At 33.1% G+C, this 19,472-nt stretch overlaps 1 protein-coding gene across 1 annotated transcript; it reads right to left on the bottom strand.

Moving 5' to 3' along the window:
- Positions 1 to 236: 236 nt before the first annotated feature.
- On the bottom strand, positions 237 to 647 carry LOC140452869 (uncharacterized). The gene has a single exon (XM_072547204.1). It carries the CDS (start codon positions 645 to 647, stop codon positions 237 to 239), a length of 411 nt encoding a protein of 136 aa, XP_072403305.1.
- Positions 648 to 19,472: the final 18,825 nt, after the last annotated feature.

The raw sequence follows: 19,472 nt of genomic DNA, 5'->3' as shown, positions 1-19,472 counted from the left end.
CGAATACTGAGCACAACATCACATACGTTGCACTGTGGTTTTAATTCACTCTCCAGCAGATGTTTATGGGTGATGGCGGTGTGGCCTATTCTCAGACAAGATAGGATGGTTTGATGTTTACGCTTATTTGGGGTTGATTTCCAAGGTAATATGGAATGTTTTACTTCTCGTAGTTTGGATGTTGACTGATTCCACTTGGTCTGCCAATTATTGATTATTAAGTTCTTGATTACAGGTTATATATCTAGATGTGGAATGCTTCTGATTTCTACAGCTTCCGGACTCGAGATTGCTAGTTTTGCCAAGGAATCTACTTCTTCGTTACCAGCAATTCCAATATGGGAAGGAATCCATACAAAGTTGACATTTATGTTCATAGTTTGCAGTTGGCTTAATGCTGATTTAATAAGTAGTAGACTTGGATGACAAGGATATAAGTTACTTAGGGCAATTACAGAACTTAGGAAATCCGTAATAATGACAGGGTTTCTGATACTATTTTCTACCACAAAATTTATTGCATTGAGAATAGCGGTTAATTTGGCTGTGTAAATGGATGTTAATTTAGGGAGTTTCATTAACATTTTTAGAGGCATCGGTATATATAAGAGTATGGTTACTGTATGTCTTGAACTCTTGGAGGACATATTGATATCATGCTTTGGGATGGCTATCTGCTTTTTTATATATGGAGAGTTTGGTATTGATAGATGGTATGGGAACAGTCCAAGGGGTAACAGTGTTAATATCGGGTATACAATAGGTATCTTGAAATTTGAATTCAAGTTCATTGAGGTATCTATTTACCCTTTCATAAAAAGGAAGGTCAAGCCTAGCATGAGTTTTAAAGATATTCCTAAAACGGTCTGAATTTACATAGTGGTTAACAGGATTCATAGGATTTGCCTGTATTGATGCCGCATATGTTAGTGAAAGTTGTTTTCTTCGGAATTCCAGGGGGACTTCTCCAGCTTCACAGTGTAAACTTTCAGTAGGGCTAATATAAAAAGCACCTAGTATAGTTCGCAAAGCACTATTTTGTATTCGATCGAGTTGTTTTATGATATATGGTTTTGCTGAATCATAAATAATACAAGCGTAGTCGAGTTTGGACCTGATCAAAGACTTGTACATAAGGGTCAGTGTTTTACTATCTGCTCCCCACGTATTGTTTGCAACAGTTTTTATAATGTTAAGTGCAGATTGAGAAGTACTTTTTAGATCATGAATGTGGTGGTTCCAGGATAATCTGTTGTCAAATGTCATGCCTAGACATTTAATTTTCTCAACATATTTTATTTCTTTATTAAATAGTTTTAATTCTGGAGTGATATAACTTCTTTTTTTTTTTTTTTGAAAATAGCATAGCCTTTGATTTTGTTGTTGATAATTGAAGACCTGTGGAATTTGTCCATAATTCGAGATTCCATAGCACTTTCTGTAGATGGGTCTGAAGGGTTTTATCATGTATCCCCTTAACAAAAATGAATAAGTCATCTGCAAAGAGTCTAGCTTTTACTGGTAAGTTACAAGTGGAGATAATATTATTTATTGCAATAAGAAATAGGGAGACGCTTAAATTAGATCCTTGGGGAATTCCTTTTTTTTGAATTTTTGTATTAGGTAAAGTACCGTTAGCTTGTACATTAAAAGTTCGATGAGATAAGAAATTTTTTATGAATTGTGCTATATTAAATTTTATTCCCCATCGACTAAGTATTTGAATAATACCATGTCGCCAAACGGTATCATATGCTCTTGTTATGTCAAAAAATACTGCGATACATTTTTGTCCACATGCCATTGCTTCATGAATCTCAGACTCTAAACTAATAAGGTTATCCAGTGTTGAACGACTTTTTCGGAATCCGGTTTGTTCCGGGGCAAGTAATTTATTATTTTCTAAAAACCATATTAATCTGTTGGATATGATTTTCTCGAGAACTTTACACATTACACAAGTTAGAGAAATAGGTCTATATTAATGTGACAGAGATTTTAATTGATTTAGTTTATAAATAGGGATGACAATAGATGAACTCCAGATTTTTGGAAACTTGCTATGTCTCCATATATTATTATAGATATTCAGCAAGTGTTCTTTGCAGATGAAGGAAGTTTTTAAAGAAATATTGCAGGGATGTTATCAGGACCGGAAGAAGAGTTTTTCGTATTATTGAGTGAGTATTCTAATTAATCCATACATAACTGCAAATATTTGTATTTTCCAGCGCAGGAAAAACTATTGCTTGTGTTTTGGATGAAAATTTAGGTACATTTTGATTTGTGACAGTTGCAAAAGATTGTTTCATATTTGTATTTGATGAACTTTGCTCCAGTTCTTGTTCAGGGGCCCCAAGAGGCGGAAAATTATCCATTTTTAATTATTATCATCGATAATTCTTAAAAACCTAGTCCAGTCCTGTCCCCCCGATATCAGAACTGATAAACGGTAGCAGTAAAACGTTGTTGCTTTATAATCAAAATTGATTCTTGTTTACGTGGATTTAACTTAAATGTTATTTATTTAGATTAAATAAATATTTGTACTCACATATTTTATACTTGTGGTAAGAAAAATCACTTAGATTCACTTTTTAAGTAAAAACTGTAATTAGGTTTGATGCTTTTTATCACCTAAAAACTGGATTTATGTGGAGCTTGTTTTAAACCTCGTTCGACTTCAGAGGTCGACATCTAGCCCAGTCTGGTTAAAAAAAAAGGTGGAAAAATGTTTCTCAGATATCTGAAGCTTTTAAGACATAGGTGGGGGATACTAGATGATGAATAGATGAATAGATGCTCCTAGTTTTACCTAGCGTTTTTTTTAAGCAATAATTTATGGTCATAATTTAATTTTTTGTCTATAAATTTTTTCCCTTATATTTTAAATAAACAATATTTATGTCATTTTTTTATGTCAAGAATATCTTTATTTTTCCGTTTTTTTTAATTAAAATTGCTAAATAACTTACAGAGATATTTAAAAAAAAGCAGTTTTTTTGCGCTAATTTATACATTTTATTAATTTTTTTATTAACAAAATAAAATGGTATTAATACATTTAAACATCAAGGAATTACCATATTTTAGATTTGTGCGAAATTTCCCCCCGATCAGTCAAATATTTTATAAGTTATTTAATTTGTTTATCCCTGAGGCTAATTATTTAAACTATTGAGCTTGCCCTATGCATAATGCTAGACACATTCAGCAAATTTCATAGGATTCTTTAAGACTTAGACTATCTCAGAAGTAAAATGCATATTAAGTCTTCATCGAAATTATTTACAAAATAAACGTTTGAAAAAGTGGTATGTTTTTTACTTATAAACAATTGTAATAACTTCTATATTTTTCACGCTACAGACTTGTACGTACAACCATTAGATAGCTGGTAAAAAAGCTCACATTAAAAAATAAAAAACCTTCTATGACCAATAGGAACGAAGTTAGTGACTATTTTTAAAAAAATTAAAAAAATTTGCACAAATTTTGAATGAAAATCTAAACTTTATATTGAAACTTATAGCTATAAAATTTATCTAAATTTTGAAACGACGGTACTTTCGAAAAATCGACCTAGGAAAGTGGAGAGGATATTTGTTTCAGCTCCGTTTTTTTTTCGGCATCGGAACTTCAAATTGCAACACGTAGAAAAAATTTACATTATCTCGGCTTCCTTTGCAGCTGCAGGCCTCTTTTTTTTATTGTGGGGTAGCTCGTCGAAATATGAATAACTACATAGTTTTTATGGCCGGAAAATATGGGAAAACTCGTAAAAATTGAGTCCATTTGAAATTCACCCTAAATACTTACTTTTTTTTTTAATTTGCTCGAACAGTCTGTCGCAGTATTAATAATGATGACATAATTTTCACCCCCCATAAATCTCGGAAAATCAACATATGTTTTTTCATTTTATATCACTGATGTAATAATACTTATATATTTTATAAATTAAATTTCAGATAATTTTTTACTCATTATATAATTATATTCCTTATATTAATTATAATTGTTTGTATTTTTATAATTAACAATATTGATTTTTATTCTATTTTTCTTACAAATATGATATACAATATTAATCTAATCTGCCTTACTGCTTTGATAAAATAAGTCGATTTTTTCATCACTTGCCTTATTAAATTTTGCAATGTTTATTGAACTTTACTTTTTTATTTTCTTTACATACATTGGTTTAAAAGTTAAAATTTGGTTCATTTATTTGACTTCACTGTCAGGTCTGAACCTTTTTGTTGCAGGTTGTTTGTCTTCACTTATTAAGTCAGTCTTTCCATACATTAATATATTAATGGGCGATCTTAATGCCAAGGTGGGTCAAGTTAAGGTAGGAGAACAAGTAGGAAAATATGGGCTTGGAAACAGAAATGACAGAGGAGATCGATTGATTCAATTTTTCCAAAGTAAAGACTTCGTAATAACAAATACCTTTTTCAAATTACCTCCTCGACGGTTATATACATGGACATCTCCACAACATACCAAAGAAAAAATAGTGAGAAATCAAATAGACTACATTATGATAGCAAGGAGGTATCATAATGCTGTTAAAAGTGCTAAGACGTACCCAGGAGCTGATATAGGCTCAGATCATAACCCGGTAGTTACTGTGATAGAGGCGAGACCAAAAAAGATTAGAAGACCACCCAGAAAAGCAATAGATTTAAATAAACTTAGAAACAAAAATATACGACAAAAAACAGGAGAAGAAATAAATGAAAACCTCCGTTCAGTGCAGCAACAAATTAACGATACAAAAAACGTTAACCAAAAATTAAAGTACATAAATACAGCTATACAAACAGCAGGAAAGAAACATCTTACAAAAACAACAACAAAAAATAAGGGGTGGATGACACAAGATATACTAGACTTGATGGAACAAAGAAGAAAGATGAAGAATTACCCAGACAAATACAAAGAAATAAATAAACACATAAAAAAGAGAATTAAAGAAGCCAAAGAGGAGTGGATTAAAGAACAATGTGAAGAGATGGAAACCTATGGGAAAAAGTACGATGCGTTCAATATACAAAAAAGTAAAAGAGATAACAGGAAGCATAAAGAAATGCCAAATAGGTAATCTTAAAGACAAACATGGAAATCTTATTGTAGATCTAGAGAATAAAATAAAAAGATGGACAGAATACCTGAATGAATTATTTGAAAACGATAGAAACAACTTAACTCAGATAATCAATGCAACTGGGCCAGACATATTGAAAGAAGAAGTAGAATACGCAATAAGAAACGCTAAAAATGGAAAAGAAAATGGACTTGATGAAATTCCTACAGAACTGTTGAAGCTTTTGAATGATAAATCCGTAACCATAATATTACATTTTGCAGCGAGGAGCTAAAACAGTTTCCCCTCCACTTTCCTATGTCGATCATTCGAAAGTAACTTCGTTTCGAAAGGTTTTAAGTTTCGAAAAATTGGATGAATTTAGTAGCTATAAAATTCAATATAAAGTTTAGATTTTCATTCAAAATTTGTGCAAATTTTACTTCTTAGTGTTTATAAACAATGGAGATATAATTAACAAAAAATTGTCGCTAACCTTGTTTCTATTGTTCATAGGAGGTTTATTTTTTTGTTAAATGTGAGTTTTTATACCAGCTATCTAGTGGTTGTACGTACAAGTCTGTAGCTTGACAAATATAGAAGTTATTACAATTGTTTATAAGTAAAAAACATACCCCTTTTTGAAACGTTTATTTTGTAAATAATTTCGATGAAAACTCAATATTCATTTAACTTCTGACATAGTATAAGTCTTAAATAATCCTATGAAATTTGTTAAAGTTACAACTTTGGCATTAAAGTCTCCCATTATTAGTGTTATTTCGTTTTTCCGAATCCTTTTGACAATATTAGTAAGGTCATTGTAAAATTCTTCTATGATTTCTTCTGGGGCGTCCGCTGTAGGAGCGTATACTTGAATAATGTTTGTTTTTATGGGAGTTGTGTTTAGCTGAACTAAGAGCATCCTTTCTGATACAGGTACAAAGTGACTGACACAGTTGGCGATTTTATTATTCATAGTTAGGCCCACTCCATTTATATGTTCGTTCTTAAGATTTCCTGAGTAGAATATTTTGTGATCTTTGATAACTCGGTATCCCGTATTTGTCCAGCGCATTTCGCTTATTCCCATAATATTAATCGAGAGTCTTTCCATTTCATGAATGGCATTATAGATTTTTCCCGCCTCGTACATTGTTCTAACGTTCCATGTACCTATCTTTATGGCTGTTCGCAATACTCTTAGAGATCCATAATCTAGAATGTAGTTTGGTTCGTGAGGATTTCTCTTGATAACGACCTGGAAGGCCTCACGGTTTGAGCTAGATTTACCTTCCCTGCCGGATCTTGAATTCCGATTTTCATGATCAGTAGTCGGAATCTTAAAGTTTTTTATCACCATGATAATTGTACTAGAGATACTTACAAGAAGTCTTTAATGCAGTGGTTTCTCCTTGCCTTCTGCATCCTTATGCCTTTCACTAAAAGTCTTAGTTCCTCCGCCTTCGAAGCCGGTTTCTCAAACTCCAGGACAAAAGAGTGCCCTAAGATCGCAGTATCACAGCCGCTTAACTCATAATGTGAGTGTCGCCTGTGACTATCTGGAATTAAGCCTACAGGATTTTTGCTTCCCACAGCCTTAATCCAGTAATGACATTACTGCTGCCTAATGTCATATCATAATGTGAAGGTACCCAAATAAAAGCCACTTCCTTTCCTAATGATCGAAATTTTTCTAGTTCGTTTTTTATACTCTGTATAATAGGGTTGTTGGTATATATTTGTTTCAGTTCCAGTAATGCATTTAATGAGTCTGTTACGATAATGCATTTCATCGGTCTACTCTTTTCGTAGAAGATTAGGGCTTCCAAAATAGCTGTAGCTTCACCTGTTAGTATACTGCAGTTGGTTGGTATCGATATGCTGTAAGAATATTTTCTTTAGATACAGTAGTAGGCAGCAGCGCAACCATAGGGAGTTCCAGAGGCATCGGTAAACATTTGCAAATACTTAGGGTAGTGGTCTAGAATTTCCATGAATAGAGATTTAATTAGTGTGGAATTTGTAGTTGATTTGGGATACTTGGTAAGAGTTACGTCAATAGTTACTGGGTGGCTGGTCCATGGGGGATAGTTTGCATTTATATGTAGCGATAGATTAAGATGATTCAAATCGAAAGTTGTGAGCTTTATTCTTTCTATGAGGGGTGTAGAGTTTTTAGTATTATTGTTAGGAAGAAGGCCAGGGTTGCAGATGTGGAAAAATACAGGATGCTGTTTCTGGGATGATATATTTGCAATGTAGTTCAAGGATAGCCATCTTATATGATATGGAGGTTCTTCAGTTAAAACTTGCATGCTACTAACCGGCCTAGTTTTAAAAGCTCCCAGTGCTAATCTCAAAGCTGTAGATTGAATACTGTTTAGTTTTTTTAGAGTGGTTTTACATGCAGCATCGTAACATATGCAGTTTTAATGAGCGGTTGTCAAGCCTAATTAATATTTTATGATCAGCACCACAAATTTTTTTGGATAATATTTTGAGTATATTTAATCTCTTTTGACAGAAAAGCTGAAATTTATTTATGTGCGAATTCCAATTTAAAGTTTTCTCAAAAGTTAGACCTAGAAAGTTTATTACTTTTGACTGTTCTAAAGGTAAATTATTTAATGTTAGACTAGTTGTGAGGTGGGTTTTATTTTTATTAAAAATAATGTATCATGTTTTTTCACTAGAAAAAACAAATCCCGTTTTTATCGTCCATAATACTATTAAAAGCGATTAAGAATAAAGTTGGACTAACAATCGAACCTTTAGGAATTCCATTATTTAGTATCTTAGAGGAGCTTGTAACACCATTTATTCTAACTTGAATTGAGCGATTTAAAAAAAAATATTTATACATACAAGTATGTTACCTTGAATGCCAGTATCTTTCAAGGTTTGTAAAATACAGTGTCTCCATGCTCTATCGTAGGCTTGGGTTATATCGAAAAATATTGCTATTAGTTTTTGGTTATTTGCAAAAGCTTCATTAATTGAAGTCTGTAATGCAACGTGATTATCTTATGTGGACCTGCCTCTTCGAAAACCACTTTGAAAGGGAGTAAGAAAGTTATTATTTTCTAAGTACCATATAAGGCAGAGGTTTAAAATTTTTTCTAGGATTTTGCACATGCAACATGTAAGAGAGATGGGTCGGTAAGAGGTAGGGTTGTCTTTTGGTTTGTTAGGCTTAATAATGGGAATGATAATCGCTTGAGACCAAAGATCTAGGAATTCATGCTTTAAGAAGCAGGTATTAAAATAAATCTAACAGAATTAATTTAGCTCCGAATGGTATGTTATTTATGAAGACTGGTAGAATATCATCTGGTCCTGCAGATGTGTTTTTTATATTTGAGAGAGAAACTTCTAACTCTTGAAGAGATATAGGAGCAGTTAAGGGGCTGTCAGAGTTGTTAATGCAGATTGTAGAAGCATTATGTGCTTCTATGTCTATGTAGACGAATTGATAGATGATACGTACGCTCTTCAGGTATCTCTTTTGCTTTTCTTTATGAGGTATCTTGCTGTTGCTCTGAGTTTTTTTACTTTACTTACTTACTTAATCAGTAGTTGTCTACTGACTTAATCAGTCTATTATTGTCCATCCGGGTTAGATGTCCGAACCATGCCAATTTTTTCTCTTTGATTGACTCGAGTAACGGTTTGATTTTGAGTCTTTCTCTTATTTCTTCATTTCTGATTCTATCAGTTCTTTTTACTCCTATCGTTCTTCTGAGGTATTTCATCTCTGCTGCCTGAATTCTGCTCTGATGTCTTTTGTTTAATATCCAATTTTCTGCTCCATATGTCACTGTAGGTCTATATATTGTTTTGTATATTGTCATCTTGGTCTTTGTTGATATTTTTTTGTTATTAAGGAATCCTCTATTTAGTGCTTGGAATAGTTTTCCTGTGTTTTCCATTCTGTTGTTAAGATCATTCTCGATGTCTCCTTTGTTGTTGATTACTGTTTCTAAGGATTTGTATGAATTTGTCTGTATTATTTTTTGTTGGTCTATCATTACTTCTATTTGATCTTCCGTCCCTTGTTTTCTTAATATTTTTATTATTTGAGTCTTCTCTTTGTTTACGTTTAAGTTGTATTTGCTTGCTTCTAGGTTCTATTTCTCTAAGTTGTATTTCAGTTTTTCTGCAGTTTCCGCAATTAATACTATGTCGTCTGCAAATATACACATCTCAGCATTTATCATTTGCATTCTGTTCCAACCGATGCAGTATTTCTTGAATGTTTTCTTACATTCTTTCACTATCTCATCTATTACATTTATGAATAGTACTGGGCTGAGAATTCCCCCTTGTCTAACTCCTTGGGTTGTTTCAAATGGTTCTGACTGTATATTTAACATTCTTACTGTATTTGTTGTTTTCATGTATATACTCTTTGTTGCTTCTATCAGTTCTTCACTTACTTGTTTCTTCTTTAGGCTTTCCCATATATCTTTTCTTTTGACTGAGTCGAATGCTTTTTCCATGTCTATAAAGCTCAGATGTATTTTTTTATTTTTCTTTAAGGCTTTTTCTATTACTTGTTGCATGGTGAATATATGGTCTTGTGTGTTGTGTCCTTGGGTTGTTTCCCCTTGTCTAACTCCTTGGGTTGTTTCAAATGGTTCTGACTGTATATTTAACATTCTTACTGTATTTGTTGTTTTCATGTATATACTCTTTGTTGCTTCTATCAGTTCTTCACTTACTTGTTTCTTCTTTAGGCTTTCCCATATATCTTTTCTTTTGACTGAGTCGAATGCTTTTTCCATGTCTATAAAGCTCAGATGTATTTCTTTATTTTTCTTTAAGGCTTTTTCTATTACTTGTTGCATGGTGAATATATGGTCTTGTGTGTTGTGTCCTTTCCTGAATCCACTTTGTACATCCTCTAATTTATGTTCTAATTTTCCTTTCTATTATGGTTTCGTATACTTTTGCTGCTACACATAGTAGTGATATACCTCTATAGTTCCTACAGTCTCTTGTGTTTCCTTTCTTGTATATAGGTATAATTACTGCATTTGTCCATTCTCTGGGTATTACTTTTCTCTTCCATATTAGGTTATATATGTATAACAATTTTTCTTTTGCTTTTACTCCTATATATTTCATCATTTCTGGTGCTACTGCATCGCTTCCTGGTGCTTTTGCAATCTTTATCTTTCTTATTGCTTCTTCCAGTTCTTCTTTTTCTATAGTTTCTGGATTTTCCGTGTTTCTCATGGATACTCTCCTGTTGTGGCTTTCCTTCTCCATTGTATTCGCTTGATTTCCATTCAGTATCAGCTGAAAATGTTCCCTCCATCTTTCCATTATTGTCTTATCGTCGTTTATTATTGTTCCTTTCTTGTTCATTATTTGTTTTAGTTTCGTTTCTTTGTTGCTTCTTAGGTTTTTCAGTGTTCTGTAAAATAATTTTACGTTTTCTGTGCTGTTTTCTTCCATTTTTTCCCCGAATTTTTCCCAACTTTTCTTTTTCTTTTTCTCTTTCTTAACTATCTCTTTAACTTTTGTTCTTTGTCTCTTATAATTTTCATATTTTTGTTGTGTTTTGTCTTGGATGTATTCTTTCCATACTTTCTTCTTTTCTTTTATTTCTCTTTTCACTTCATCGTTCCACCAAGATGTTCGTTTCCCTCGGTTGTTATTTCTTGTGGTTCCACATATTGATTTAGCTGTTTTTATCATCGCATTTTTAAATTTTCCCCCTTCTTCTTCTATTGTTTCTGTTATTTCATGTTCATTATTCATCTCTTTCTCTAGTCCTTCTGAGTATCTTATTCTCGTTGTTTCTTCCCTTAGTTTATAAATTTTTATTATTTCTTTGTGTTTTCTGTTTATGTTCTCATTTCTTTTTATTTCTTTTCTTTTGCTTTTGAATGTGGTTTCTAGTAGATAGTGGTCACTACCAATTTCATAACTTCTTTTTACCCTTACGTCTCTTAGCCAGTTCTTCTCTGTTTTTTGCACTATAGTATAGTCTATAATTGATTGTTCGTCTCTTGATTTGACTTCTCTTGTGATCTTGTGTATCCTTTTATGTTGGAAGTGTGTGTTCATAATCACCAGGTTATTGTCTAGACAGAATTCGAGTAGTAATTTTCCATTTTTGTTTAGTTTGTCCTCCCCATAAGGTCCGATGACATTGTTCCATTTTTTTGTTTCTTTCCCCACTCTACTGTTCATGTCTCCTGTGATCACAATTTTCTCTGTACAATCATTTATCACTTCTTGTAATTTGTCTCAGAATTCATTCTTTTCGTTTTTTGTTGCGTCTTCATCTGGTCCATAACATATGATTAGGTTTGTATTGGTTTCCTCTGTATCCATATCTATGTCTACTCTTAGTATACGTTCGTTGTAATTATTCAATTTTTTATTTTGTTGATACTCTCCTTCTTTATCATGCACGCTACTCCTGCCTGAGCTCTCTTCGTTTCTTCCACTCCACTGTATATTAGTAACATTCCGTTTTCTAATATTATTGATCCTTTTCCTTTTTTCTTTGTCTCTGTTATAGCTACTATTTCAATGTTCTTATCTCTAATTTCTTCCCCCAGTTCTATTTTCTTCCCATTTATACCTCTCACATTCCATGATGCCATTTTCCAAATTGTTTTGTTCTTTTCTGTGTTTAAGTTGTACTTCAATTTGTTTTTACTTCCGTTTGTGTTATTATCTTTAGATCTGCTCATGTCCCTGTTCTGTGCCTGTTTTTTTTCTCGGTCCGTCATTCTGTTTTCTTCAGTTTTTTTAACCAGTTGGTTCTGTATTGTATGTTATCTTTTCTACTGGCTTGTTTTTTGATTCCATTTCCACTTAATGCCTTCAATAACTATGAAACCATATCCAATTTTTGTCCTTTTCCCATTAGTCTTTTCATCTGCTGCTATCTTCCTAAGATTTCTTTGTATCTCTATCTCTTTCAATGTTAGGTCACATTCTATATATACTCTATGTTGTTTATAGTTTATTAGTTTACCCTTGGCTTTCAGTATTTTCATTTTATCTTCGAATTTTTACATTCGATAACACACATTGTTTCATTTATCTTTTGTACCCTATTTATTTCTGATTTTACTCCCATTTTTGTTTCTATGAAGTTCTCCAGTTGCTCTGCTTCTATTGTGTCTATTGGTAAGCCTCCTATTATTAGGTTATTTTTCTTCTTTTCTTTCTGACATGCTTCCATCTTATATTTTATCTATTTTATCTATTTTTTGTTTCATCGTTGTCATTTCTTTCTTTAGATTTTTATTTTCTCTTATTATTTCTTTCATTTGCAATTTGTATTCACTATTTTCCTTACTAATTTCTTTTAGTTCCTCAATCATATTACCCATTGTATTTTTTATCTCTTCCAGGTCCCTGTTTTTCTTTTTATTATCGCTTGCTATTTGTCTCATTAGTTCCATCATTTCGTTCTGGCGTGGTTTCATTCGTTGTTGGTTTCGACCTGTCTGGCATTCGGCTCACTTTTCTGATCCTGCTAAATATGTCTAGCTCCTCTTTGCTTTTTCTTTTACCATCTTCATCAACCTTACCATCCGCCATTTTTCTTCTTATTCAAATAATTAAAGTATTTATAAATATAAATATTATAAGTAACGGTTACGGATCTCGACAAGCGCCGCGCCTACCTCTACAGTTAAATCTTAGCAATTATTCTCGATCCTAACCAGTTTCGACTTCTACCACTTGTAGCTACAAAATACAATCAATATCAAAACAGCAAATAAATTCAGCCTTTATAATTCTGTATAGTTTTACCGAAACCTGAATAACAGACCTATTGTTTTTGTTGATAATTATTATTGTTTATCGTTCTTAATCACCCGTCCAGCGCAAAAAGCTCTACTCGTTTCGACCACTCAGAAGTTTCACTTTTATCCGTAGGGCAATTAAAACTAACTATTAATTTAATACAGTTCAAAATCAGATAACTGATTATTTACTTACATAAATGTCCTTTTTAAATACACTTTACACTAATTTGCATGCAGATTACACTCGAAACCACCCAAAATTGGAATTTAATTTCGGAGCGACACTACACACATCCAACTAGCCTGACCGCCAATCACTCTCTCCTGAGTTTTTTTAAATTTAGTAAATTTTCATTAGTATTATGTTTTTTAAGTACATGAAAAGCATGATTGCTAGAAGATAGAGGATATGCTACTTCATTGTTCCCCCAAGGTACTGGAGGTCTTTTGCGGAGCTTTGTTTTACCCATATTATTTAAAGCTGCTTCTATAACTATGTTGTTTAATAGAGGTAATATTAGAGTTTACATCATTACTTAGATGATAGTTTTCAATTTTCTTTTCAATGTCATCTTGATAAGACGACCAGTTTGCAGTCTTTAATTTCCAGGATTGATAGGTTGGAGAATTAGGAGATTGAATTTCATTTAATGATATGCAGATAGGAAAGTGGTCACTGTCATATAACGATTTTAAAGTATTCCACGTAAGGAACGTTGATAAGGATTTACTCCATAATGATAAATATATGGCGGAAAAAGAGCCGTTATAGGAGTTAAAATCTGGTAGGTTCTTCTGTATTAAATAATAGTAGATCAGAAGAGTCAATGAGATGTTTTATTTCTTCCTTCCTTTGCCCTATCCGTTTCGGACGTTGGCTATTAACAAGGCTATTTTGACTTTGTTTACGGCACCTCTGAACAGTTCGGTCGATGTTAGTCCGAACCATTGTCGCAGGTTATGCATCCATGAGTGTCGTCTTCTTCCCGGTCCCCTCCTACTGTCGATTCTTCCTTGGACTATTAACTGTAGCAGCCGGTACTTAGTATGCCTCATGACATGTCCGAAGTACTCAAGCTTCCGTTTCTTTACGGTGAAGATTATTTCTTTGCTTTTGTCTATTCTCTGCATTACTTCCACGTTAGTGATGTGGTCTGTCCAGGATATCCGAAGAATACGGCGATATATCCACAGCTCAAAGGATTCTAGTTTCTTCAGGGTGGCTTCCGTTGTGGTCCATGCCTCTGCTCCATAGAACAAGACCGGGAAGACATAACACTTGACCAGTCTTAATTTTAGTTCCAATGAGATTTTGCTTGTGAACCATTTTTTCATATTGTTGAACGCGTTTCGTGCTTTTGCAATTCGTGATATTATTTCTGTTGACTGGTCCCATTTTGTGTTGACTGTGGTTCCAAGGTATGTGTATGTCTCCACTTGTTCTATTTTTCGGTTGTTTAATGTCAATTGCATAGGAGGTTGTTGTGTTCTGCTGATGAGCATGCATTTAGTTTTGGTTGTATTGAGTTCTAAACCATATTCTTGACTTGCTGTGTATATGCTTTGCATGAGTCTTTGAAGCTCGTTGCAGTCATTTGCGATAATAACTGTGTCGTCAGCATATCTAATATTATTGATTACCTCTCCGTTTACTTTGATACCCTCCGAAACTTCTCCCAGTGCTTCTCTGAAGATTTGTTCAGAGTATATATTGAACAGGAGCGGCGAGAGGACGCATCCCTGTCGTACACCCTTTTTAATATCTATCTTCCCACTGTGTAAGTTGACCATCTTTATCTCAGCACTTTGGTTCCAATAGAGACTGGTTATTATGCGCAGATCCTTGCCATCAGTATGCATCTTCCTGAGCATTTCCATGAGTTTATCATGTTTGACCTTGTCAAACGCCTTGGAGAAGTCGATGAAGCACAAGTGGACGTCCTTGTGCATGTCTCTGCATCTTTGAATTAAAACTTGCAGACTGAAGATCGCCTCTCTTGTGCCCAATGCGCTTCGGAATCCGAACTGTGACTCCGATATATTTGCTTCGCATTTGTTATATATTCTATTGTGTATGATTTTGGTGAAAACTTTGGTAATGTGATTTATCAAGCTTATTAAGCGGTGTTGATCGCAGTGTCTTGCACTTGGTGTTTTAGGTATGGCTACAAAGGTCGATCGAAGCCATTCCTCCCGAACCTCCCCTTTGTCGTAAAAGGTGTTAAAAAGGCCTGTCAGAAAATCGAGGAAGTGGTCATCCGTTTCGTATAGGAGTTTTATGATCTCGCTCTGTATGTTGTCGGGACCTGGTGTTTTGTCGTTTTTTAGCGATGAAATGGCTTTTTCCACTTCAGACCTTAGTATTTCGGGTCCAGTCATGTCGTCATCTTGGTCCACTGTCGCTCTGCGTTTATCGTTGCGATGTTTTATTGGATTACCGTATTTGTCTGTTTTAGAGCTTCCCCATGCAGAATAATGGCAGTTCATATCCCCTAAAACTATTTGTTGGTGTGGAATTTGATCAAGAAGGTTATTTAGTTCTTGTAGGTCTAGCTTGCTAGGATGTGGTTAATAAATGTTGCATATATTAATATTTTTTTGGTATGTTATACTCACTGCTACAGCTTCGAGATTAGTACTTATTGTAATTTGCTTAGCTTCTAGGTCTTTACTTACGAAGATAGCTACTCCGCCACTGGCCTGTTGTGCTACTCTGTTTTTTGGAAAACATAGATAATTTTTAAGATTTATATTAGCTTGTTTAAAATGAGTTTCTTGAAGACATAAGATCTTTGGGCATAATTCATTTATTAATAGTTTTAACTGTTCTAAGTTGGTATAAAACCCATTAAGATTCCACTGTAAAATAAAGTAATTGGACATGTTAGAATTCTGCCTGAGATAATTGTTCATCTGTCTATTCTGTGGAAGAGATATTATTGGGGTTTAGTTTTTTTTTAATCTAGTTATATTATTTTTTTTATTTTGAATTGTGGGTATAAGCGTGAACAAAATTAAGGATCTCAATTAGCTCGGCAGTTTCATTCGAGTAATCTTTTGAAATTATTTCAGGGTAATTGGCATATATTGTGTTTTCTAGAAAGTCACATATTTCATTATAGTTTAGGATAAACGGTGGTGATCTGTTTTCTATTTTGTCTTTAATTGACTCTAGTGAAAGTAAAAGTTCTTCGCAAGAATTTCTGGTTGACTTTTTTTTTTGTTTGCTTACTATAGGCGAAGTAAATATCTGTGAATCGTTCTGTGGGGTATTTTCGTTAATGTCTGGAGAAAATGAGATGAACCTTTTTAGTTGATTAGGGACGTTTGTAGTAATTGGATTTGCTGTTAATTCTACTGGAGTAGGATTTCTGATGTTGTTTGAGGTTGATGATGTTGGAGCTTTTAAAAAAGATGTTTCACTTCTATTACTTATGGGTCCTGTCAGGTTATTGTCAGTTTCCATAATTTGTTCTGTTTGGTTATTAGAGGATTTTATTGTAATTAATGTGTTTTGAAAAGTTTTAAGGTATGCACTAGCAGTGAATGAATTAGCTTTGTCAGAACTTTGTAGTTCTGTTTGGTTATTAGAGGTATTTACTGTTGGTAATATGTTTTGAGAAGTTTCTGAGTGTACATTAAAAGTAGTGGGGTTGGCTTGCTTAGAGCATTCAGGATACGTTACGTGGACCAACTAGTGAACCAACGGGATGATGTAGTCATGAACTTTGGTTCCTTCAATACTGGAAAGTACTATAGCTTGTTCTTCAGTTGGATCTTTAAATGCAATGACAATACTGGAATATGAGACGTGAGATGAAGTGTGAGTAGTATTCATAGTTTTATTCGAAGTCATGGTTGATTAATTTTAAATCCGGTCCTGTCACCGGTTCAAAAGCCGGTGTGGATTTTGACCCAAAACTGGATTTGTTTCTATTTCTTCGGAACGTCATATTGGTATTAGGTATATTTCATTCTGTATACAAATCATATTGTAAGTTAGTCTAGATTCTGCTTTTATCATAATAAAACGTATTGTTACTGTTTTGTGTTAAATAAAAATTTTTTAAAAATATGTTTTGGAAAACTCCAATATATATAACTATATTGGAGTTTTCCAAATTTATTTCCTATTTATTTATTTATTTCCTACATTTAGATCTAACGGTTACTGTGGGCTTCGTACTAACAAAACAGTATTATACGAACTCCAGGATAATATACACCGTGTATATTATTATCTAAGTAGCGCTTTATGTAGACTCCGACCAACGCATAGGATCAAGTGGACTCCGTAATACGATAAAAAATTTTTGGGATCCGTATGCACCTTTTCGCGTATACACCTAAGCTCCTGCAATGTTTCCAATAATTTTATTAGTCGTAGATTTTCAAATTTTGCAGCAGGTACATTTTGGAACTTGAAATTTATTTAAATATTCATCAATTTAGTCATCGAGGAATTTCATAGATGTAGAATGTAGAAAATGGGGCAGCCAATAGAGCCTGATACACTGCGACCTTTGCAGATCTATTGTGTTTACCCCTTATTTTAAAGCACTTCATCTAGCTTGGTCCTTTTAATGAGACTCAACAGCCTTGATAGTGGCCTTTTCATAGATACTTGGCTAATGTAGTTAAAAATTTTATAATATAATTTGTTAACCGACATATAACTTGTATTTTACTTTTTTGTTTACTAAGCAAGGTGAAAATTTATATTACTTGCTTTAATTATTTTTAAACTTGGAAAATTTCCATTTTTATACATTAGTATTTTCTTTTAATGCATGTCACTGAAACATTTATTGTATAAATGTTCGTATATCGAGTTGAGTTTTCGTGTAACATTTTAAGAAAGTGATAGTACTCTAATATTTGTTACCCCATAAAATTATAGAAAACTCTGTACAACAAGGAGATCTTAGTAACTTTCCGATTGCTACAGTTTATGACGTGCAATATTTGTTTCATGAAGTAGTAAAATTTAAATCACAATAATTTATAAATCAATATTATTATAATTTTTACTGTCTAATTTCAATAATGTCGATTTTTAAGTCTAGGGAATCCAATATCCCACTATACATTGGATACACATGAACAGGCGGATACACTTATGGCGGATAAAAGAAGTAGGCATATCACAACACCTAATTTAGCTTATAACTAAACTGTACAAATACACTACTTGACCATTTATAGTAACATTAAAAGTAGATTGAAAGTCAAATAAGAGATTAAGTAACAAAACGGAAGTATCTGGATTAGTATTGAAGAATACGTTAAAGAGCATGTGACAAATCATGCCGAACCGACAATGCGCCTCAACCACACAATATGGTTATTTCAGAAAAATTACAGCTCGTTCCAGAAAGAATTGTAAATATAACATGTTAAAAAACTACCGTATAGATAAGAGCTGCCGATATAGATAACGTATGATCCTAAAGTTTTGGGAAAAATTTCAAAAGCATATAACTCTGACCACAATAATCTTATATTTTATTAAATTATTCAACAATATAACTTAACTATCCTTAATATAAATCAAAATTCAAATGACAGACAAGGGACCATTATTTTCGATTTGCCTAATAATTCCCCTGACACGTTGCATCATGGCCTTCTTTGTTAAATGCATTTTGCTTCTCAATCAGACCAGGTGAAATTTTTCCCAAAACTTCCCACCGAAAGGCGTGTTTATTTTGGTCTCAACAAATTTGCAAATTTTATGCAGTAATTATAATATTTGATTTATGAAACATGAAACACCAGTAAGTGAACACATCATATTAGTTTTTATTAATATAACGTGATCAACAAGTTTTTGGTTACCTTTTAATTTAACAATTATAAGTAAGATACGACTCAAGAAACATTATTCCAGTTTTACTACCTGTTTGATTACTAGGCAGGTCCGTATTATTTTTAAACACATGTTCCGTGTTAAAATCAAAAATGGAACCTAATATTCAGAGTCTCTCTAACATACCACAAGTATCGCAATTACAGACAAATACCAATAAAACCTATTCATCAGCAGCTTCTACACAATTCCTCTCAAAACACCAAGCAATTGTCTTCAGCGCTTTAGAAAATACTCGACTGCAAGATTACTTAATTCCTTTGGGTAACCTAATTCATCCCAAAAATATTGTATTTTCCTCCCGACTATCCAATAATCGGATTTGCATGTACCTTGCAAACAAACAAATTGTGGACAAATTCATGCAAAACCATGGGCACATACAAATCCAGAACAATATTGTACAAGCTAGAAGATTAATCTCACCAGTGGAACGTATTGTTTTTTAAACGTATGTCCAACAATACCACACAGTCTGTTAGTTGATTATCTACAAACTATTGGACTTAATATGGTCTCTCCTGTCACTTTTCTAAAAATCAGTTCCACCCTTACCGAATATAATCATATTTTAAGTTTCAGAAGTCAAATATATGTCAGTCCCCATAATATCTCCTTACCCGACTCATTCACCTTAGACTTCGATAATACAACATATCGAATATTCTTATCTCAAGAAACTATGGCCTGTTATAACTGCATAAAGTCTGGACATATCGCCACCAAC

This window comes from Diabrotica undecimpunctata, chromosome 11 (assembly GCF_040954645.1).
Source record: "Diabrotica undecimpunctata isolate CICGRU chromosome 11, icDiaUnde3, whole genome shotgun sequence".
NCBI lineage: Eukaryota > Metazoa > Arthropoda > Insecta > Coleoptera > Chrysomelidae > Diabrotica > Diabrotica undecimpunctata.
This window is presented reverse-complemented; position numbering and strand designations above follow the sequence as displayed.

Bases quoted from the DNA above. Each gene is read 5' to 3' on its own strand.
- LOC140452869 (XM_072547204.1), bottom strand. From the start codon at position 647: ATGTCCTCCAAGAGTTCAAGACATACAGTAACCATACTCTTATATATA.